Here is a 25323-nt window from a genome sequence, read left to right on the forward strand (position 1 = left end):
AACTTGAGAAAACAGCCTGGCAATTATGTACGGGACAAATTGAAAAGAGAAAGTAGAGGAAAGAAGACCAATTTCTTACCTGAAATATTTCAGGTAAGAAATACTGAACCCTGAACTCAGGTGGTGCTGGCATAGCTCATAATGGACCCATTTGAGAGATTTTATAATTTTACAATGTTTTCTGGCCGGGGCAGAAAGTACAGAGAGAGGATAGAGACAAAGATGAATTTGAAATTTTCGTTTGAGTAATCCAAAGTAGGATGGTAGTGTTAAATGAGATAAAACCCCAGAGAAAGAACCAGCTAAACTGAAGAATTTTTAATCGCAATTTGGAGGGCATCTATTGTGTTCATCTTCCCAGAACACCGGACCATTCCCACTTTCAACTTCCTGCTGGCTCTGGTCTTGTCTCTTATGTTGGGGTTACAGATCTCACCACCACTACTACTTCTTGCCCCTATGAAGCAAATCTCTAGGAGAAGGTTTCTAAACAAGCTCAGCCAATCTGATTGCTTACTAATAATTTTTTTTTAATGTGAGCCAGTCTTCTTTGGTGAGGAGTTAGCCTGGATGCTTCCAGAACTATGTGGTGAGGATGGCTGAGAGTATAAAGCTCACACACAGGGAGAAAACAAGATGAGAAATGGAGAGTGCAATTCCTGGTGACATTCGAGTCCTTAGTTTCCCATTTTGCCTAAATTAGATGGGGTGGTTTCTGAGCCTTAATTGACGGAATAGCATCATCATGAATACCAGTAACACCCAGTGGGCCTTTCTGTGCTATATATAGGTCTACAGCTCTACCCACCCTTATTTACATATTTTACCTCATTTGATGCTCACACAAATCCTAATAGGCAAATATTATTATATTATTATGTTTTCTATTTACCTTTACTCCCATTTCACAAAGAAGGCTGAGACAGATTGAATGACCTGTTCAGGGTCACAAAACTAAGAAACGCAGGGCCAAAACTGAAACCACACTCCTAAGTACTAATGCTGTCGCAATCGGTGCAGTTGTCAGTAAGATATTTTTATTTAGTTTTATAAAGATTTTATTTATTTATTTATTTATTTATTTATTTATTTATTTGAGAGAGAGAGAGCATGAGCTGGGGAATGAGCAGAGGGAGACAGAGAGAATCTCAAGCAGCCTCCATGTTCAGCATAGAGCCCGACACAGGCTCCATCTCACCATCCTGAGATCATGACCTGAGCTGAAATCAATAGTTGAATGATGAACCAACTGAGCCACACAGGTGCCCCAGTAAGATGTTTTTAAACTCATTTGTTAAGACTCATCACAGATCACATATATACATTCTTAATAATATTCTCATCTGTTCCACCTCATGAATTACTGGTTGGCCTAAATAACATTTTGTTATTCTTGCCCAGTAGGAATTATTATCAAATAACACTTGAAGCTGAAAAAGAGAATCATTCACTGTCTGCTGTCAAGCTAGGTCAGAATAGGCACAGAGTTTGGGGACACAGAAAGTATAAGTAGCAAGTGGCATCAGGCTAGGAATGACCCACTGCTTCATAGCTTCTCCAGAGAAAGAGACATCAGGAATCCTCACCTAGAATTTCCATCTTCCATCTCTCTCTGACCCTCCATTGGCATAGATAATGGAGTACCATGGATTCTTCACTGGTCATGACTTAACCACATAGTTGAATTTGCCTGTTTCCCGTAGATGTTTTGCTGACAATGAAATATCTAGCAGGACTAGAGTTAATATATCTGTAAGAAGAAAAAGCAATACAATTATTTTTCAAAAGCAGTGTGTTCAATGTATTTTTCCTACAACGCTGTATCTCTTTTTGCTACTGATGCAAATTTGCTATCTACTAGCAACTCAGTAAATGCAAGGGAAAGAGCATCAACAATCTTGTTTGTTAGGTTTCCAGCTGAATCATCTGTAGGGCAGAATGTTGTAAATCTTGGATAAAATGAAATAGGGGGAGAGACATAGGGTACTTTTGGTAGATTTCCATGCTCTCTGTCACCACCTTAACCATTATCACAGTATGATATAGTGATTAAGAGCATGGCCCCTGGACCTAACTCCAAAGCCTGGTCCTGCCACTACTAATCATGTGACATTGGTGAGTTACTTAACCCCTCTTGTGCCTCAATTTCCTCACCTGCAACATGAGGATTACACTAGTAGCTAACTCATAGAGTGCTTAGAAGGGTTAAATGGGTTAACATTCAAAAATCATTTAGAACTATGTCTGCCTTCCTGTGCTCCCTCAATAAATACTGGTGAATATTATAGAATAGTAGAAGTATGATTTGCTGCGTCCGCACAAGGATTATGCTATCTCCTGCTGCCCTCGCTGACTTACCAGATCAGAGACAAATCTCTTAGCATCCTGCCTTGTAAACTGTAGATGGTATTTATTAATCTAGCTTGCTGATGAAAATTCCAATGGAATAGTAAAGAGATAATGGTTTATTGGCCCTTATTATTGTACTGCAAATGATTTAACTATACATTTTTCCTAAATTTAATTAAACATATTCATTTTCCCTATGAGCTTATATTAGCTTACAGCACAGTGACTGTTTATTATGTTCATTTTATATGTTTATAATATCACAGATATTACCAAAATAAACATTTTCCTCTTAAAATATTATGTAAATAATCATTAATATTTGTTACAAGTTACAAAACCAAAATTACTTTTTAATTGTTTATTTTAATAGATTACATGGAAATAGAGAAGTGCTATCCAGGCAATCATTAGAATCTTCAGAATAGGTTTTGAAAGTGCAAGAAAGACCACCAAATTAGGAGTCAGACATTCTGGGTTCTGGCTGCGTTTTTGTCACAAGCTCTTTGGTCTTGGACAAGTTATTAAATCTCATTCATTTTACTTGACAACATTGTTACAAGATGCCACTGTTATAATCCTGACTGACAATAAGACAGGTGATCCCTAAAGGAGCCAGAGTGTGGGGCCCAGCCTGCATGGTGACATTGTCAGGCAGCATGTTGGCACAGAGGTGGGAGAAAGGGCCAGATAAGAGTGCTGTCTTTGAAATCAGTTGGCTTGGGTTCAAGTCCTTTCTTGATCACTTACCACTTGATAACCTTGGCATCTTGGCTTTATTTCTATGCGCCTCAGGTTTCTCACCTTTAAAGAGAGATAAGAATAATAATAATGCCTGAGTGTTGGGAAAATTAAGTTAGTTAATGTGTAAAACAATCTGTGATACATTCATCCACCAAAAGCTTTGGAGCGCCATTGCCAGGCCCTGTTTTAGATGCTTGGAATATACCAAAAGCAGAACAAAGATCTTTGTCCTCATGGAATGTCCCTTCCATTGGAGAAAGACAATGAAGGTGAAATGTAATAAACAAGTGAGTTAGATAATATGTCAGACACTAATAAGTACTACAGAGAAAAGAAAATGTAGAAGGGAATAATTTGGAAGTGCCACAAGTGGTGGGTAGAAGACATTTTCAACAGGTGATCAGAGAAGACCTCCATGAGAAGTTGACATTTGAGGAAAGACTGCAGGCATATAAGAGAGATGATGGAAGTACATTCCAGGTAGAGGTAAGAGGTCAAGGCCAAAGCTCTGAGGCACCAAGCCTAAACCTGGAGGCTTGGGGCCAGTGAGGCTGAGGAGAAGCAAAAGGGGAGCAAAGGAATAGGAACCAAATTCAGAGAGATTAGGGATGGGGTTGTGAAAGGACTTACAAAACAAGGTGGGTTTTTTCTGTGTCAAAAAGGGGTCAACTGAAGGCAGAGGAATGGCATAATGAATACTCAGTATTAATGATTATTAGCTATGATAATTAGTCCATGTGATGAAAAAAATAGCAGCTGGTAATAGATAAAAGGTGTAACCAGGCAAGCATGAGGTTAACATCTAGAATGTCAGACATTGGGCTGCAGTGGGTACCCCTGTAGGTCAGTAGAGAACAGCTTCTGGGAATGGTGCCAGAAGGTTGTAAGCTGCAAGTGAAGATCTAGGTCAGCCACAGTCATGCTCAGGGTTATCCAGCAGCAGGTAGATCACAGTGCTCAAAAACAAAATAAGAAGGATCTAAAGTCCAATAAACCCAGTTCAGATCTTTTCTTCTTCCCCAACCCTAGGACTGTGTGTACTAGAGCAAGTTACCCAACCTCTCTGCACTTAAGTTTATCTCATTTGTATGATGGGAATATTAGTGTTTACCTCAAAGGGCTCTGTGCACATTAAATATACCATGAATATAAACTACTTCACACATGTAGCTTTTGCTCCATAAATGGTAGTGACTGCGTTCGCAAGTGACAAGCACCAAACCAAGACAAGACTGAGAGGACTGGCACTCCTGATGAGAGCAGGCTGAGGCAACAAGGTAGGTCTCCAAGCTTGCAGTAAGTAGGGACCCAACCAGCTCCCAAGACAGATTTAGGCAGGAAGAACAAGATGGGGATGCAGCTCCAGGGGCGGGGGCACATGCTGGGAGTTTGGTGTCAAGGCATATGGAAAGAGCCCAGTTCCCTTAATAGAGTTTAAAACAGAATATGATCTGCGGCAGACTGATGTGATGCCAGGTTTCTGCCCTGGCAGGTTAGGGACAGGGATGGCCCCGGGGACTGTGGCAGGTCAGAATTGCTAATGGGATGGCAGGGCTCAGGAAGCGGAACGACTGGCAAGTCATTACAGAAATGATCTCTACAGTTGCTTCTGGTCTCTATAATTCTCCATTTCTAAGTATTGATAAATAATTTGAAAACGCCAAATATAATGGTAATTTTCTAGTTTATCATATAAAACTTAAAGCTTACTCTAAGAATGCTAGCAGCAATTTGTTTTGCTATTTTATTTTCAGCTCATATGTTCTTTCAGAGCTGATCAAAGGCATTGGTTGCAAAGTGTAAAATAAATCATGCTTCTAAATAAACCACTAAAGAGTGTTAAATTGATTTAAGTGATTTTAGGAATATTAATATTTAAAACATCTCTGTCCCAAGCCTCTTTATGACTACCTATAGCAATAATAACTACCATTTCATTCTACCATTCTTCATCTTACAATATTACATAGTAAACTGTGTAAAAAAAAAAAAAACATTATTTTTTAGCACTGGAATAGAAGTGTAGGATTTCTGCTATTTATTTATGTTTAAATATCTTGAATTTTATTCAGTCGATAAAAGTATACTCGATTAATGCATTTGATATACTCTTTGCCTAGGTTGAGGTGAATAGAGTGCAGTGTTTGTTTTTTATTATTAAAGAAACTTTGCCTTCCACTCCCGTTCCTTTATAGTAAATTTGATTTTAAGCAGCACGTATTTCAGGATTAGCCCCAGGTTTGAGAAATTTTCTAGCTTCGGAATTTTGCATCTCTAGCTTATCGGAAAATATTGTTAAAACTGCATACATGATTTTCATAGATTTTTTTTTTAATACATAGGGGAAAGAAGGTATCTGCAGTGTTAAATGGAATATCAGTGAATGTCCCCCCGTAGGAGGGAGGGTCCGGGCACCAAAGCATCCCGTGCACGCGCTTTGGTGTTAGAGTCACCTAGGCTGTGCGGCTGACAGCCCGCTCTGTGAGTGAAGACACAGTGGTGATAAAAGCAACCAGACATCTGGATCACAGTGCACACATTCAAAGGCATTTCTGAACTGTTCGCACATTTGTACTCACCCGGGTCCCCAGCCTTGCCCAGGGGCTCGCTCATCATTTTCTTCTCTGACTCTTCCTGTCTTCATCTTTTTTTTTTTTTTTTTTTTTTTGGTACTTCAGCAACCTTCCTTTTCCTTTCCAAGTCACCTCCATCTGCTTATGTGTCAGCGTGGCCCTCCTGCCACACGGCTGGCTGAGGAATCCGGGAGCCCTCCCCGCCTCTGCACAGCGCTGCCGCGTGCCTGTCACTGCTCAGCGCTCCGTGCCACACTGGCTTGTTTTGTCAATAACCATTTATTTGTTGCTGGAATAGTAGCAGCCATTACATCTGACCCCCCTGTTTCATCAATTATGGATAGATTATTGGATGTGAACATCTGCAAAAGCTTGCTGTTGAACTCACCTCCTGGCTGGGATTAGATAAAGTACTAAACTGTTGTTTATTGTCAGGCCAAAACTCTACTGGGAAGGCAGGGAATTCCAAGAGTGGCAGAGCCCCATCAGAAGTACCCAAAATCATTTCGTATTGCCACTGTTTCCCCTAAGATTCCAGCCATTTATTATTTACACTTATTACTAGTTGTTATAACCTACTTGATAAAAGCTCTTGGCAGGCATCGCATTTCCAGTCATGGTCGCATCTGTCAGAATGGAAATGACTCATAAATTGTTTTCTTGCCTCTTCCATCACAGGGAAAGGGTAATAGATGAAGCTTCCTCTGTATGTGAGCATTCAGAGGAAGACTTTCCTACCATGTTTTATTTCAAAGAAACGTGTTCACCCAGCTTGATCTGAAAGTATTACATCGTGGATCTAAATTAGGGTTTACCGAGTTTACCAGAATAATGGCCTGTGGTGGAAAGGATATCAGATTGTACAGAGAGAATATGCTGAAAATGTTTTTAAAGGCTTTCATGGATTTCTGAGAAGGGGGAAGCAGAAGGAAGTTTTATTGAATCCTGCCTTCAATGAGGGAGAAATCTAGTAAGAGGGATTACGAATAGATGATGGCCGTACCTCCAGGGGGAAAAACAAATCTCCTGGCGGGAATTGGTTCATGCAGAATTACAGAAATTTTCACAGTATTAGTGTTTATTAAAACCTCCTAGGTAATATAGAACACTAATAGAGAACACACTCTTTCCTGTGGAGCCAGAAACCGTCACGCTCGAAGTGGTCAGATGGAAGAAGGTTCGGGGGAAGCTGGAGAACTTGGTTTGTCAGTGAGCTATGACTTTTCCCTGCTTACCTAGCTGTCTTAGCCTGTTACCTGTGAAGATAGAGACTGTATTTGTCTGTCGTCAGTCTAGATTAAAAGAAAGAGAAAGAAATGTTTTATCCTCCCTCCACAGATAGGAAGAGTTATTTCCTCACGATACCATGACTAACCTAACAATTTCAGCCTTGGATCTGCTTGTCCTCACAGAGTGCAATGGGCTTGTAAAGGGGAAACTTAGTCATCTGGGAATATGATGGCACGAAACAAGCACACGTTCAGTAGGGGCTTCTTATGTCACTTGAAAAAGTCATTTAAGTTCTCCGTTAGGAATTTGGCGTGTTTGCTGATACTTGAATCCTTGGACTGGCTGTTAACTGAAAAATTTCCCATACTTTCCATTTACCATATTTTTTTCCTTTATTGAATGAGATACAATGCAAAACATATATAATGTAATAGAATACAATTGACAATAAACTATGATTTATGTTACATTCAATTCAATATTTACTTATGTAAAAGCTTATTTTTCTTTAGGCCAATCATATATCTTGTATTATCAGTATAATAATAATAATTCTTATTGTAACGGTATTCTATAATACAACAGCTTGGTATATCCCCCCTCATATTTCTGCAGGTACTTCACTACCAGTATCTTCCAGGGGTGCTACCGTATTCATTTAACAATATTCAGCATTAACATAAAACCAGGAGCTAGGGTATAAGGGAGAGCAAAAACAGATACATCGCCTGCCCTCATGGCACTTACGATCTAATTGGAGAGAGAAACCAATACTGATAAATACTGTAGATAAATACGATGCTGTGGTGAGTTCTGGAATACCACCAGGAAGTGGTGTGTACGTGTACAGAGACTCAAAGAGTCAGGCGTGAAAAAAGAAATAGCAACGCAGGCAGAAGCTTGTGAGGGTGGACAGCACAGGGCTCATTCCTGAGAGTGAAAGGTCTCTATGGCTGGAGAGAGGTTCCCAGGGCCCCCTACATTCCAGCAAGACATACATGTTGACGTCTCTGCACTGGGAAAGTGAGTGACAATATATGTTTGGTCAAATTAAATTTGACTGGCACTTCATTTGATTCGGTTTGCCACCACCATCTTTAGTCTCCATAAATAACAGACAACTGAAATTACTGGTAATGTTATCATAGGTATAATGGAATCATTTGTCACAATCACTTTTCATCCTCATAGAAACATAACCAAGTGGAGCTTGAGAATTTCCTAGTTTAAAAAAATACACAAATTTTTCTTCATTCAGAATCTTTTCTGGAACTGAAATCTCTAATCATTTTATATGATCTGTCTTTGGTGGCCTGCTGCCATGGGAAGTATCATCCTATACTATCTTTCACTGGCAAACTTGGAGGGGGAAAAGCCTTGAAGTTATTTATTTGCCTCTTTAGCTCTAGAGAGCCCTCTGTCTCTCAGTACTTCTGTTTTATTCTTTGGGTACAAGAAAGGGATTCATTCAGATTACCTCAAGTAATGGAAATACTTGTAGAGGTTCCTGTGGTAATGAGAGGAATCCTATCCCATGAGTACCCAGGATCAGGAGATGGTTGGGTCTCGTGAACTGAAAGATCCCTGGGAACTGGAGGATCCCTAGAATACAAGGGGCTGAGTTTTCTTATTATCCCCCCAGCAGCAGCAGTCAGTTGGATGCACTCTATTGACATAAGTCGATCACTTTCTCCATGTTCTTTTATCCTCATTTCTGCCATTACCAACTGCTCAATGGGTCTGAATTTCCTAAGAGAGCGTGACAGAACTTATGTAACTAATGAATCATTGAACACTACATCAAAAGCTAATGATGTACTACACAGTGGCTAACTGAACATAAAAAAAAAAGAACTGACTAATCACTATAGTCGTCCACCAAATAGAACTTTGTATGTCAGGCCATGACATAGAATCTATTCTCTCTCTCTATATATATATATAATATTATATGTTATATTATATAATAATATTTTATATTATATAATATAAATAATATTTAATAATATATTATATGTTATTATATGTTATTATATAAAAATTATATCATATACATATACATATAAAATATATAATCTATATATACTATAAGTATATATATATATATAACTATATAGTTTCATAGATTACTGGACTGCCTTTGGTCAAGAACCTTCTAGCAAAATGTAAAACAAAGTCTTCAGTGGATTTTCCTAGCAAGAACTTAAGGGCAGGGAAAATTTCTTTTTAAGGAGCTGCGAAGTATAACTCACACCATGATTGGCTTGTACAGGATAAGTATTTTTATGCTTTCTGAATTATAGTATAGAAAATAATTGAGAATTAGAACTGAAATTCTTCATAAATTTGTCTCCTTAACATACTACAAACCTATAATGACCGATTTAGAAATGGCAGTTTTGAGCAATATGTTCCAATTTAATACTCAGAAAACTTTTATTTTTAGCTGCAAGTGAAATTCTATCTCATTATTTTGGGTCTTGAGAGTCCCCTGTATATTGGACATCTAGAGAGACAGTTTTAAGGTGAAAGAAGATTCTTGGAATTTTTTTTTTTAAGATTTATTTCTATCTTTGTAAAAGCTTTTTTGAAAATACAATATAAACTCCTAGTGTGTGAGAAATTAACAATTCTAATTCAGTTTACATCATTTAAGGATAACCTTAAATTTTCATCAAATTCTTAAAAATTTTAGGTGGTACAAAAAAAATTTGCTATTTTTGAAGAGAACTTATCATTGCACTTATAGTAGTTGCTAATAAATATGAACCAAAGGTATTATAGATTCAGCTCTCCTTGCTATCAGCTACTTCAATGTAGGGACATTCTTTAAAAAGCAATTCATTAAGAGTATGTGTGATTCTTCAAATAAGCATGAAGATAACATTTTTTTAAAAAAATAACTTTTCAATTGCATGAAAGGACTCATCTTTTTGTTTCTTTTAAAAAATTTTAAAAATAGGTTTATCAGGGACTTTAAAGCCAATGATAAATTATTGAAACAATCAGAGCCTATCTTAAATTACTAAATGTATCAATGTAGAGTTCTGAACTCCAACTAATATTTTTGGAAGGGAGAGTTTTAGATCCTTTGGTCCTACCCCATTATCTTCCAGACTTGGATACTGAAGCTCAAGGTGACCAGGTGACCCGTCAAAATCATACCCTGAGCTAATGGCAGAGAGAATCTAGAGCTCATACCTTTTCACATTCAATCCTTTCTGTACTAGACCACGTAACCTTCATGCTATGTGTTGGGCAACACAATAAACGGTGTGGAATAGTCACTCCAAATGATGAGTAATGCATTTCAGGAAGAGAGAGTTCCTGAAAGAGAGTTCAGGTGATCAACATAAATAGGCTACACTGCTCCTAACTTAAGTATATAGTTTCAGCGGAATGTGAAGTATTTAACTACTTTTGTGTGTTACAGTTTACAGAGCTGCATAATGTGCTGGTCCTCAGTGTTCATTCAATATAACATATTTGTAGAAAAGGATTACTGTATTTGCTACACGTTGAGTACAATGACTTTGCAAAAAAAATGTGTAAGTGATGGGATGACAGTTCTGTTTACTCCATTTTTACCATCTTCTGCCATCTCCGCTTGCTGACTCCTGTAAAGTACTCTGAATGTTGTTGTGGTCCAGTCTGGTCCTCAGCCTGTTACTGCAGTGCTTGTCAGAAATCATTAGCCACTGATTTCTTTGACTAATGTTGCAGTTGATTGTCTGAATCATGTTCAGACACTGTAAATGAGGCAGAAACATCCTTTCTGCTCACCAACTGTGAAATGGCTAAAGGGGGTTAGATTGCCAGAAATCAGAATAAATGTATTTCCGATAAGACTTGACATTGATTTCAAGCTCAAGATGGCAGACTTGATTTTTTTTATTTCTGTATTTCTTATTGCACAAGAGTGAATCTGTATCATTGCCTTTTTCTCCTCGAAGTAATGCATGATATTCAGCACTGTGCCAAACTTTTGTTATGAAATGGCACAATTTGGGGTTTGTGTAGGAGAGGTATAACAGCTAGCTGTACTATCTTTTTATGGTGGGCAAGGAAGAAGAGGTAAAACATACACCCTAGGTAATAGACCATAACTTATAAACAAACCTGATGGATGCCTCTTTATGGTTTCAGGGACATTTTTTGGTCCAGATGGGTTTATTTAAACTCTTCTAGAACTCAGACAAAACTAAAAATGAAACATTCAAATGGCTATACAGTTGGGATACATTTTCACTCATTTCAGAATCTCCTGGATGACTTCGTATGTTAGGAGGCTTTGAGGAGGGAAGACAGCTATCTTTCAGTATTAGAAAGACTCTTACATGGATGAGGGATGAACTCATCTTGTGTTGTCCCACTAAACACAGCCATGGCGAACAGTAGAAGTTACCAGTTTTGCTTAACTTAACCAATAATTCTCACGTAATTCTTCAGTGGTAGAGCAGTTGGCTCCACAAGATGTTGTTTCCAATCATGAAAATGTTTGAGGTAAAGGCTAAACCAGGATTGCTTCACATCAACACTATTCATGTTTTGGGCTGGATAATTCTTTGTTATGAGGAACTACCATGTGCATTGTAGGGTATCTAGCAGCATCCTTGGTTCCTACTCACTAAATGAGTAGGAATTTTGACGACCTCAAATATTTCCAGACATTACCAAATATCCCCTAGGGGACAAAATCACCCCATTTGAGAACCACTTAGATAAGATAAGTACACAGGAAAATTAAGCAGTTGCTTTATTCAAATCTTTAGTAGGTATTATTAATACCTCATCTTATTGGAACTTTATAACATATCTTCAAGGTAGACTTTATTCATTTCCATTTTATACCTGAGGAAATATGCTCAGAGAGAGAAAGTCACTTGATACGTGTCACTCAGCTCAGTAGTAGACCTGTGTGACTTGAAAGCCTATGCTATTTGAAGAAAATGTGAACACCCAGAGGGAAATTTGATTAATTATCCCATAAGACTCCTCTAAAGCCTGGTCTATGCCCTCAGAGGAGAAGTCCCTACTGATTTCAGATATTGAATTAACTAAGGAAGAGAGCAGTGGGGGAGGGTGGTAAGTGAAGGAGGAATGTCTACAGAAAAAAATACCAAAAGTATGAAGTAAAAGTAGAATTATAGTTCTTTGAAATTTTTGCAAAATTACAAAATTTCCATCCCAAATGGGCTACACATTAGAACTTATTTTATGTGCTGGTTTCCCTGATTGTTTCTCTGCAGAAACAAAGACAGATGGGGTCACCAGCCAGAGCAGGAAGGCCTGTTTAAACTTCTTTTCACTGATCTGTCTTAGTTAGAGTTGTGCATGCTTGGTGCTATGCCAGAGGGAAAAAGAAGAGTATTTCCTTTCATTTCCCTAGACACAGGAACAACTCTGCATTAAATCTTTTGAGGGGCACCTGGTTGGTTAAGCATCTGACTCTTGATCTCAGCTCAGTTCTTGATTTCAGGGTCTCTGGGAGTGGAGCCTACTTAAAAAGGTTTTTGTTTTTGTTTTCGTTTTTTAACTTGGATAATGGGAAACAAGGCAGGCAGTGCCCCACCTTGGACACGGCATATTTTAACCAAACACGATGAGCTGCCTAGAAATTAGACAAAAACTACGAATAAAATAATCCTGCAAGACTACATTTACAAGCATGAAATAAAAAATGAAAGTGAATAAAGAAATAAAAAATTACGAGCATGAGTAAAGAATGCAAGTGAATAACCCACCTCACTTTCAGAATAATAGTCACAGTCCTTCCTTGTAACCAAATAGATAAATTGCAACTTGAAAGTTTGTCACTCCATACCATCAATTAAAACTGTGATTAAAAACTAATGATGTAGGGTCCCTGGGTGGCTCAGTGGGTTAAGCCTCTGCCTTCACTCAGGTCATGATCTCAGGGTACTGGGATCAAGCCCCACATCAGGCTCTCTGCTCAGCAGGGAGCCTACTTTTCCTTTCTCTCTATGCCTGTCTCTCTGCCTATCTATGATCTCTGTCTGTCAAATAAATAAATAAAATATTTTTTAAAAAAACTAATGATGTACTACATGGTGACATAACAATAAAAAATAAATAAATCTTTTTTAAAATTTAACAAATAAAACTGTGATTACTTAGTACATGTTACTAGATAAAACATTCTGTGGGTGAATCTTAAAGCAGACTTTCTGTTGGGCATTGTTTTTTCTGTGTACTCTGGTAAAACTTCTTTCTCACTGTGGCCCTCCTCACTTCCCCAAACCTTCATTAAAGCTGCCCATCTCACCACTGACCCAATCCTGTCATTCCTTTAGATTGAGTTTCTCTTCCTATAGGAAGCCTTTCCCAGATCTTCATTGTTCCTACACTATTTGAACTTCACTCATGTATACATTTAATTACAAGTTTTCTCCCCATCCTCTAGATGCCGTGTAGATGGCATGGGGGCAGGGATTTTGTATTGTTTGCTGTTGTATGTCTAGCACCCAGAGCATGGCTCGGCCAGTAGAAGACACTCAGTCTTTGTTTAATGAATTAATGCCTTTGGACTAGATTTTTAGCCCTTTATACAGACTTACAGCACTATATAATATCAGTGTCTGTAAGTCTTATTGCATTAGTAAGGCCTTTAAGGGCGGGGATATATCTATATTACATATGCAGATATGTAATATACACTGTGTACCTAAAATATATATATATATGTAGTTTTATCTTTCAATTACATCGAATGATCTAATAGAATGACCTAGAAGAGTACTTTGCATTATATGTTTATTTATTATAAATAGAGGTTAAGCATTATGAAGAAAGCAAAAGTGATAAGGTGCTACCTTTGAGGTATCAGTGACTAACAAGTCCCTGATGTTCACATCATCAACTGCACGTCTCCCCTCCTCCCTTTTATTATTCTCTTCCATACCACTTTGATAAGGAGATTGTGGAAAATTGTGTGAAGCTTCTAGAAAACCTGAGGCATACAAGTAGATCCAAAGAGGTTATAAAAACAAGTACCTGCTTCAATGATCGTATCATAAGGCCGAGTTTTACCAGAAGGCTGGCTGTTTTTGTTGTTGTTGTTTTATAATCAAATTATCCCGCACACACACTCTGAATTGTTTCATTTCACTTTGCTAGGCTGCATAAAACTCTACCCAGAAGAAGGTGTTTGGGGCTAGCAAGCTTCCTTTTGAAAATGTAACTTCTGGGGTTACCAAGGTGGCTCAGGCAGTTAAGCGTCCAACTCTCGGTTTCAGCTCAGGTCATGATCTCAGGATTGTGAGATCAAGCCCCACTGCAGACTCTGTGCTCAGCGGGGAGTCTGCTTGAGATTCTCTCCCTCTGCCCCTCTCCCTGCTTGCTCTCTCTCTGTCTCTCTCTCTCTCTCAAAATAAATAAATCTAAAAAAAAAAAAAACCAAAAACCTACAACTTCTGTCAGAGTTAGTAATCTTTGGGTTATTCATACTTAAATAGGAACTACATTAATCAGCTACTGTCCTTCTATGTATCACTCAGCTGAAGAAATTCCCCTAGTAAAATGCAAACACACAGGGTGAGGGAGGTGGACCAGAAGGGAACAGGGCAGACGCCATGGTATTTCAGAATGTTTTCTAAGGCAGACCTTTCACCCAACGAAGAAAGAAAAAGCATATTTTTCCCCATCTCTCTTTTTTCTCTTCCAAGCAACAAACATAACTACAAATGAAAGGTAACATGAGGGATTGTTACAGTGAGAGAACTCTTCTAGGTCTTGACTGTGGAGGTGGTGGTTACAGGAATAGATACATGTGCTACAACACATGCACACACACAAGCATGTGTAAAACTCATGAAATTGGAATGAAGTGGGTGGATTGTATCAACATCATTCTCCTGGTTGTGCTTGGCAGGACGTTACATGGGTGAGGGATACATGGGAGTGCTCTGTATCATTTCTTACAATTGCATGTGAATCTACCATAATGTTAAAGTACATACAGGTTTTAAAAACAAATTGACGAGGGGATGGTGTTTTCTTATAAAAGCTGGCTGACAGAGGGGTGAGAAGATAATTCCACATGATCTGGAAAAGTTAGGCCAGGAATGATTGTCCTCATAGTGGTTTAAAGCAGATTTCAGCTGTGAAAACAAGTATAACACCCATTATTGTTGGAATATTTTTTCTGTGTTAATGTTGTCTACAGTAAGGAAGGGGATTGTAAGAACAGATGTATCCTCATCACTGGAAGTCCTCAACATGTGTAGACAGAAAACAATTGGATGTTTGAAATTAATAGACATAATAATGACTTCTTATATATCTGCCCTTAAAGGTGCCAAAGCTCACGCATAGAATTTATTCTTCTAATCTTCTGGAAGGACAAGGTTAGTCTTCTCTCTCTCTCTCTCTCTCTTTCTCTCTCTCTCTCTCTCTGTCTCCCTCTCCCTCTCTTTTTCTCCAAACCACCCCTCCCATCACTTTGTTGACAGGTGACAATCTTGACTTAAATCCAATGCTCCCTTGAAGGGTACTGCAGCAAAAGAAATTAATGATCCTTAAAATTTTATTTTACAGCAAACAATTCTTCGAAGAATTTGTCACATATTGCCAGCATTATTCTTTTGCACATTCTCATTTTTTTATGCTACATATTCTACTAGTTTTGTTTTTAGGTGACCGGAAGAAATTATATCATTTTAAGAACTTGGATTTTATTTGAAAATGCCTTTTCAGGTAATCAGTTTTATGGGAAGATAAAGACCATAGCCTTTAAAACTTCAGTTTTCAAAGCTTCATCTCCATTATTCACTGAAATTATTGGAGAAATTTGAGTAGCCATGTAGCAGTCAATTTTTATTAGGAATATGAACTGATTTTTCCAACTGTGATAACCTTGTCATCATGCACAGGTTAGTGTTTATTGAAATTCACCTAGTACTGTGCTTAATTGGTGTTGTCTTTTGTCTTTTGACAAAGGTTATGAAGTTCATTGTCAATACAGTTTAAAGATACATAATGAATTTCTAATTCATCAAATAGTTTGCACCTGAGAGTCTTTATCCTCTCCTCTTACCTTTGATTTATGATGATAGAATTTAACATTCCAGACCCTGGATTTGTTTTTATAACATATGCTTGTCTGGGGCTATTCAGTCAAGTATAGTGGATCCCTCAGATCTGCACTGTATTTTCTCACTTGAAGTATTCTTTGTAAAAAAGATTCCACTATTTGTCTGATCATTCAAATTGATTACTGTTTGTTCATTTGTAAATTATACCCTGCCTACTTTAATTAAAAAGCAGGTAAGTTAGTTTACCGTAAGAGCAATATAAAACATCTTTATTTTCTACCCAATTACTAATATCAAGTTGTTTTTCCACTTCTATGAGTTTTCCCCTTGTATTTTAATCACGTCCTTTCTACTCCTCTTAGATTAGACTAGAGGATTCTCCAATCTGCTGAATTTTGCCTTGTATTCTCCTTGTGCTTCTCCTGTGTGTGTGTGTATGGTCTTCCACTCAAGCTCACACTCCTGAGGAGCAGAGGTCCTGTCTGATTGAGATGGGCTTCTCGGTGGCACTTTGTAGGTCTTCAGTTTGGATTTCATGTCATTCATTGTTTCTCTACTGGGCCAGTAATGAACTAAATTCTTCCTACTGCCTATATAGTTCCTATTTTTAGGTAAAACGTGTAAGGTGACATATGAACTCTCTCAAGCTGCAAATTAAGATGTGTTGCCTTTCCTTTGAGGGGGGAAATCCCTATGAGGAGCTGTTCACTAATGACTGGTTCACAGACTCCCAAACAATCTTGTCCTGTGGCTTATGTAGCTTACGTAGCGCTCTATATCATCTTCTGGTGGCCTCACAACTCCTCTAAGAAGCAGGTTTTCTTTTTCAATTCTGAGGAAGTCTTCTCCAAGAGCATTCCTGGACCAAATGTGTGAAATAACTAGGACTTGAATCCAAATCTTCTTACTCTGAGTTTAGTGTTCATTCCAGTAGACCATGTCTGCCTCCAGGAGGAGGCTTCTGTGGAGTCAAGCCTGAGGCCAAAACCAAAAGCCCAGACTGAGTTCGTTTTTGCCCTTGCTCCTTCGCATACTTGTGTGGGATAGGAGTTATCAGCCCTGAAGTATTTACCTGTAATTTCTTGGGTACCTGCTCTCCTATCCATAGGGTGAAGAGTCATACCCCTAAGATAATGGGTGCCTGTAGATACTTCCTGTACTGCTACAAGTAGCCAGGGACGTGGGAAAGTATGCGGGATAAGTATAGTATAAGCCCTGGGGAATCCTGCCTTCGGTCATCACTAATTCACACAATGCATCAACCCAAACCTCTGTACCACAAGACTGTAAATGCCTTCAGGGCTGCAAGCATGTTCCCTTCTATTTAAGATTTCTTAGGGTCTAACATAGCACCTGGTACACAGTAACAGTATTTGCTGAGTAAACAAATTGTTTTTGGAAGGAAACATAATAATATTCAATCTTAAAGTTCTAGAATGTCATATAAAGATGTGTGAACCAAAAAAAGACACTAGACGGTCTCTTTCTAAATATTTTGATATTTGGATTCAATAAGGTCTCCTATAAATTCACAAAACTCATGAATTCTGCCCCTTCACTTGGAAAGGTCTATGTCAAGTTATATCAGATTTAATGTAGGTGTTGTCAGTTATGCAAGACAAAGTGAAGAGGGTATTCTCAGTTTTATACAAGGCATATTAAGAGGCTTAAAAATAAGAATCAAAATTTTGAATTTTGTGGGTTTAACAGGAATTAAAAGCCTGGGTCAATATGTATCAGTAAGTTTTGATACCAGCATTCCAACAAGCACTTATAAACCACACACACACGCAAAATTTATTGGGTACACGGGCACCTGGGTGGCTCAGTGGGTTAAGCCTCTGCCTTCGGCTCAGGTCATGATCTCAGGGTCCTGGGATTGAGCCCCATCGGGCTCTCTGCTCAGCGGGGAGCCTGCTTCCTCCTCTCTCCCTGCCTGCCTCTCTGCCTGCTTGTGATCTCTGTCTGTCAAATAAATAAATAAATAAAATCTTTAAAGAAAAAAAAAATTAAGGTATCATGATGGCCTCATTGAAATTATTTCCAAACATGAACCCTAAGAAAGTCAAGTCAAATATCAAGACTGACTCTAATACTTAAATCTTCAAAGCTGCCTAATTCAGGCAGTAGCACACAGTGCATATTCACGTCCTCCCTCAGCCTGACTCTCTCTCCAAATGCTGTCAAATGACTTTCACTAATTCTGTCTTAGAAAATGTGCAAAAAGGATTTCCATAGAGGTCTTTGGAGATTTCCTGTGTCCTCATGTGTGTAATAGGTTGGGTCAAGTAACAATGAAGGAAGAAGAAAGAATAGAAATTTTCTTTTACATATTTTCCTCCTTCTGGCCACTGAAAGAGAAAAAGAAGAAAAAGGGAAATTATGCCATAAAGATGGTGTCCGTGTTGAATTAAATTAAGATCATATGTTTGGCAGTGGCAGCCATAATCTTTTGATTATTGAAGAGATTGTTGGTAATGAAGTACATTTTTAAGAAATATTTTTAGTGTATACCAAATACACGCACAAACTGTGAGATATGCATCTAATAAAATGATAGATTTAGAAATTGCCTAGCACCTAAATTCACGCTTTTCAAAACAGCTATTTATAGAAAGAAAAGTGATATGTAAGCTACCCCAGTAGAATATTATAATCTGCCTTCTATTACCTTAGATAATAGTACCATATTTTAAAATAATGTTGTAAACCATTCAATTATTTATTCACACCTAAGTTCTATAAATTGGAAGATTTGGGATTGTGCAAGAAAAGAAGTATTTTTACAAAAGTAAAACCTCACTGTCATGGCTTAAAGACATTGCTGTGAAACAAGTTATGCTATCGATAAAAATAAACCAAACCAACATGAATTTTTAATAAAAAAAATATTTTATGGAGACATTAAAAACAACTATTAATTTTCAGCTTTTCTGTTATGAAATGAAACATCAGTGTATCTGGCCGTGCTGTATATTTAATATGTATTTCTTTTCCTGATAGGTCCTTAACACTTGCAGTAAAATCTCCACAGACCTGGATGATGATCTCAGCCTGGGGAGAGCCTATGAAGCAATAGCCAAGGTCCTGCAGAGGTAAGTTAGCACATCCTTGTCTTGCTGTCACTGTGAATTCACTCAGCTGTGAAAGACTTAAATTGTTTGAGGTCTGTCGCTTTCCATTACTGCCTGCTTAAATTTTAAGCAGTGCCCTTCTTAAGTGACCCTTTCATCGTAAGTTATTTTAAACCAATGTGGCATTTTAAAATATGCACCTAAACTCTTCTTTGTCTGTGCCTCCTTTGTACTGTTTTATTTTTGATTTTCTGTAAGTTTAGTGAGAACCTTGAATGAAAGGGAAAAATCAGGTCACATCTCATAGGTTAAAAAAGCAGAGAGCACAGAAATATATAGTACGCTTCAGTAACTGTAGCTCACCGTAACCTTTCCGGATCTCTTCTTGGAGGAAAGTTTTCATTTATGCTTCAGTCTTGCTTCTTCCATGAAGACATCCTTCCTTCGAGTGTACTATCTGGATAAACAACGGAATGCGAGAACGGTATCCCCTCTATTTCATTTAAAACAGAAAATTTAATAAAAATATAGCTGAACAACAGATTTTTCCATGGAAAACATATTTACCCTTTACTCGTATTGTGAACATTGTGTGTTCCATTTAATTATTGCATTGTGTTGCAACGTTATTTAATTCAAGGTAGAATAAGAAAAGTCATCAAAATTAAGGCCTTGGTTTTTGTATGTTATCTTATACTGAAGATACCGCTTTTTAATAATGGTTGTGTGCTGGTAGTAGTAGTAGTTAGTAGTGATAAGAAGAAGAAAAAGGACAGATAAAGAGTGTGTCAAATTCTAATTCCTGTATTTCAACTTGTAAACACATACAAAGAAGTGTTTTAAAAGATAAAATAGTAAAAAAATAAAAAAGATAAAATTGTTATTTAAAAGGCATTTAAAAGATTAAATGCCTTGTGAACTGAAAGTACATCATCATTATATAATTACCATTGCCAATATAATAATCATTAATAAATAAATAATTAAATATCAAAATACCCATGCCAACAAAATGAAAGGTCCCTACAAAACACCAAATAAAAGACAATGCTGTCATCGCTAGAAGTGGTTAGGGACACAGATATATCTATAAGGAAAGTAAGAGTATTTACCCCAGGAAGGAAGGGCCAGCCATGGGTAAAGCAAGTGAGATTGGTAACAAACCTCTGGAAAATCAACCCAGCCATCCCTTAAACTTTTACTTTCCATGTAACAACTGGAAGGAAGCAGATGTTTGAACACAAAGGAGAGATTTAGAAGTTTTCAATTTAATGTCTATTTGGAACACCCCAACTCTGTGCCCTTTGGTGCAGTTCATTTTGATTTCTAAATTACTTGACTCTGTTGTTAACATGGCTCAGAATCAGTAGAAAATGGTTGGAGTATTTGCCTTGCTTTGTAGTAGCAGACCTGGCCTAAGCCTGTACAGTTAAATAAATGCATCCCTTAACATGTTTACAAAATAATTTTTACAAAATGACATGTGTTCCAGGATAACTAAAGAGAAAACTCCAGGGGGAAATATTTTTTACAAACATATCTTGAGTACTTACTGTGTCATAAGGGTTGGAATGCCACTTTGGTTACTGATAGTTTTTATTTCTTAAACGTCTGGATGCATGAGATTATCTTAAAATAATTCTCACCTGTTAAAGACAAGTGTCTCTCTTGGAATATTTTAATCTCCACTCAAGGATCGGAATTCCTGGCTTATGTGATAAAAGCTGAGAGAGTGGAACAATTATCTGCTAAATCTTGGCAACAATAACAGACAGGCAATTTAATGTTTTCATTTGGCTGCTGAAGTGTTATTTGGGGCCTAGGTGTGGCAAAGGATACAGCTATATTTGATATATCATAAAGAAGGAAGAGTTTTTGGCAGAAATGGGAACAATTCTATTCCAGCAGTCTAGTAACCTGTCTTGGGGCAAACATGTAATAAATAGGCAGGAAGATTGACCCCCCCACACCTCATTTTTATACCCAATGAAACAAATTGCCCTTATAAGAATTTCCATCTACTAAGTACCAGATGAAGCCATCAATGATTTGTATGGTAGACCTGGGTTCTTAGTTTTATAATGTTATGTAATACACAAGGGAGTACAGGAGATGCTTCTTCTGGGGCCATAGGGAACAAGTACCCCAGAGACACTGCAGGCTTTCCAGTGCAAATCTACCATTTTGCAGCATGGTTACTGGTTATGGGGTAGCATCCAGGGGACTGTAAGCCGCAGCATACTCTTTTACCATTTGTGCAAAATAACTCAAGAGACAGATGTTTCAAAAACAAATGCTCTCTTCAGGTAGACAACACACCCTAGTTATCTAAGAAGACTTAATCAATCAAGTCCACTGATTACTAAAATTGCATTGATACAAATTTTGTGGTCATTTAAAAAAGATTTAACTTTGTAAGGGCTTGGTGTTCCTTAATTCGTGCGCGTGCGCGCGCGTGCGTGCGCGTGCGCACACACACACACACACACACACACACCCCTTTCAAAGTCCTAAACTGCCCTCAGATTAGCAGCAACATTCAAGAAATGAAGCACAACCAAAATAGAGGAAATTATGGGAGAGGCAGCGGAGAAATAAATCAAGCCGCACATGAAGCTAAGCTTTACATCTTCTCTAAATCTCTTTTTCCTAACCTGTGCAATTGGACAAGTTTCACTAATGGTAGCCCTATCTCTATAAATATATTTTATCTCTTTAAAGAAAATGGAAGAGGATAGCCATGTCTAGCATAAGTGTGTGTCTAAGGCTATCAGCTGAGCATGCATGAAAGGTGAATAATCTCTAAGGCTAGAAGCTTCTAAAATGGTTATAAGAATTTATACTAAGCCTTCAATTGAAAAACACACCATATTCCCTCAAGACTAAGGACTTGGTAATACAGAGTTGTCCATTTGGTAATACTGGACCCAGCCATCCATTAGAGTTATTGATGAAGCTTTTAATAGTGAACAGTGTTTGTTATTTTTGCCATTGTTCTGAATAATATTAATTGCACAAGGGGTTAAGGAGCGTAACAGAAAATAAGCATTACAATATCTTTCCCTGCCCCACTTGGAATACTGGTGAAGAAAAGGGGGGTCGATAGTCTCAAATGATAAAAATTGCCTATGACACAGCTATAAAAGCCAGAATTATGGTCCATAAAACAAAAAGAGAGTGAGTTGAGAAATTACCAAATAAATATTATTATTAACACAGACAGACAATTTTAGTAAATACAGAGAGCAAAATTCCTCAGTTTTCTTTACGGCTTTTTTTTTTTTTTTTTTTTTGCCTCATTTACTGAAATAACTCATTTTACTGAAATGCTGAGACTCTGTGAATAATTACGATGACTTTTGAAAAGAATCTAGGTGGAAAAAATCACAAAAATGAGAATTGGTCAAGACACACTGGTCACAACTAGCCTATCTCCGGGTTTATTCCATACTCATTGTAAATTTTCTTGCAAACTCAGGTTAAATTATTCCCCAGAAAACTTTCCACAGTGGAGATCTTTCAATCAATCAGTACAAAGTTTCAAGTGTGAAAATTACCTTTCTGTTATAGCTGAAAATTAATTTCTTTTTGCTTGAGAGAAATGACATGCCCTAGTAATTTTCATATATTCTTTAAAATGGAATACCCGGGCTTTGATGCGAAATTTCCTAAAAATGACACCCCAAAAATACATCAAAACATTTCTATTAATTCATGAAATTAAGAATAGCTTTTTACATTTTCTCCTGTCACTGATTCCATTTGCCTTATTACTTTCATCTGTGGCCCACAAACTTGGTGGCACAATCAACAATCCCCTTAGTGGCTGTTTCATCTCTGCTCTATTTGATTTCTTCTCTCTGAGTAAATGATTAAGTTTTCATGCATTGGTTCAACCAAAATCTATGTTCACTCAACCACATCCTTTATTGATTACTTCTACTGCAAACAGTAGGCCAAGTGTGATATACATAATTGGACAGTTGTCAGGGGATATGGGTGTTAACAGTCCTGTTTTCCCAGTTGGAAACTGGAATCACCTTGATACACAAATATTCTGCACTGTTTCATTCTCATCCTTTGGACCGAGGAGTCCTGTTCCTCAGAATATATGTTTTTAACTCTCTAAGGTCTGGTTGAATGAATTTAATGATTATACCATATAATATGCTGTTCAAGTTGCACCTGTGCACTGCATATAGAAAACTGGAATTAATATTTGTCTAACATTTTAACCTTGTCCTTTAACTTAGACAAATAATCTGTGGCTCTTCTACAAGGGAATATTTGATTCTTTCCCTTCCAAAGAGAGATTCGCTTCTAATTCTGTTGCCAACTTTGAAATTTAGAAACCCTTGAAGTAACATGTGATATGTACATCTCATATGCTGTAGTAACAATTTTTGTTGGCTGTAGAACTAAACCTTCATTGAGTGGAGTATATACTTTGTACTAGAAAGACTTTTTCTCTAGCATTATTTTTAGAGCAAGTTCCAAGTAATTTAAGATATTTTTTTGGAAATCTATTACTACTTTGGGAGAAAAACAATGGGACTCACCCACCAATAGTTTTGTTTATACTGTTTTGCATTTCTTGCTCACTGAACTCAGTTTTTTGTTTGTGTATGTTGTAATTTAACAATCCTCATCAGGCCGAACATAATCCAAAATGTACTTCCATGAAAAAAACATTAGTTTTTAGGAACATGAACATAAATAACCTTCAGTGAGTCCATTTTAACTAAATAAAAATAATAATTTTTCCCTGAGGTTTAAAAGTGATATGCAAAGAATACTGTCCTTTATTTTTTCTTTTATCAACTTTTTTTTATTGAATATTACAGTCCAAGAAAGAGCTTGGAGAGTTCACATCAATTTGATAAAACATTTTTAGTCCTAGAAACACAAGTTTGCTCAAAATTCTAAATAGTGTGCTATTTTATTTATTAATAATTTTATAATCTCCAGCTCTCTCAATACCATTTTAGTTGTCCCACAAAACAAGTATTTAAATTTGTAAGTGCACCTCTCATGGTACTTTACTCCATGTCTGCATTTGAAATATTCCTCATAGTTTTTCTGGAGAATTGAGCTATGCCTAAATGCGGAAGAAAATTATTCATGATTTTGTTATGAAAAAATGAGAAGAGAATCATAAACAGCAATATTCACAACTTCAGGAATGTGAAACTCCATTGTACTTCTGAAACACAGAGTATTCTTTTACCAATAAGAAAAGAAAAAAAGAATGCATCCAATAGTACCGGGCACTCAGGTAAACAGAAAGTGTTAGTTCTTTAACCCTGTTTCCCTAAAAGCCAGGGTCTTTACATGCCATCTGCCTTGCAGAGTGTATGTTCACATTATGGCATTTCACTCATTGCACAATGGAAGATTTTCAAAAAGTAACTTAGCGGGTTGCCTGGGCAGTTCAGTTGGTTAAGCCTCCAACTCTCGATTTCAGCTCAAGTCGTGATCTCAGGGTCCCGGGACTGAGCCCCACCTCAGGCTCAGCACTCAGCAGGGAGCCCGCTTGTCTCCTTCTCCCTCTGCCCCACCCGCTGCATGTCCTTGCTCTCTCTCACAAATAAACTAAATAAATCTTTAATGCAATCTAACTTATTTTTGCAAGCATACCTTAGCTTATCTATGAAAATGAATAGTATTCTCATCAACTCTTGGGAAGTTATGCAAGTTGATACCTCTAATCCTGACACAACCTATCTAAAATTATACTCTTTTGAAATGATTTCTGAGCTTGTGGCATATGCTTTTGATATGTTTATCAAAATGTATACGTGTATACACACACACACACACAGATACTCAAAAGAGCAGCACAGCATTGTCTCTGGAAAGAGCCAAAAGAATTTAGAGGCACACTGAGAAAATGCAGTAAATAATCCCTATGGGTAACCTCATTTTTGAAACAAAATTCAGTAAATTTCTTATGAATACTTTACACTACTATACTATGCAGGAATTTCCTAAAGAGGAATTCCAAAATTGCCGTTAGCCTCATCATTAGATGACATCACCTAAAAGGAAATTATCTTCCTTTCCATGCGTTGTATGTCTGGAAACTAGAAATATGGATATGAAGCACAGGGGGGAAAATTGGGGCCAGAAATATGGATTTGCCAGACGTATGCATGTAGGAGTTAGGGCATGGCATAGTAGGAAATAAAATTGCTCACAGTAGGCTTTTAATGAAGAGTAAAGGAATGCCTGGGATAGAACTCTAGAAACAGCCAACTTTGGGCAGGCAGAGACCTCAGTGTCAGTGTAGTATCTAGGAAA

The 25323-nt window shown here is 37.5% G+C and overlaps 1 protein-coding gene across 4 annotated transcripts in view; it reads left to right on the top strand.

Moving 5' to 3' along the window:
* Positions 1-25323, top strand: part of TTC29 (tetratricopeptide repeat domain 29) — a 245922-nt gene that overhangs the window by 109912 nt on the left and 110687 nt on the right. For all 4 annotated transcript variants that reach the window (XM_059175912.1, XM_059175927.1, XM_059175903.1 and 1 more), the window contains one exon: positions 18953-19044. In XM_059175912.1, the coding sequence (XP_059031895.1) occupies positions 18953-19044 (92 nt within the window). The remainder of the gene's footprint in view (positions 1-18952; positions 19045-25323) is intronic.

The sequence above is a fragment of the Mustela lutreola genome, chromosome 1, assembly GCF_030435805.1.
Source record: "Mustela lutreola isolate mMusLut2 chromosome 1, mMusLut2.pri, whole genome shotgun sequence".
Lineage (NCBI taxonomy): Eukaryota > Metazoa > Chordata > Mammalia > Carnivora > Mustelidae > Mustela > Mustela lutreola.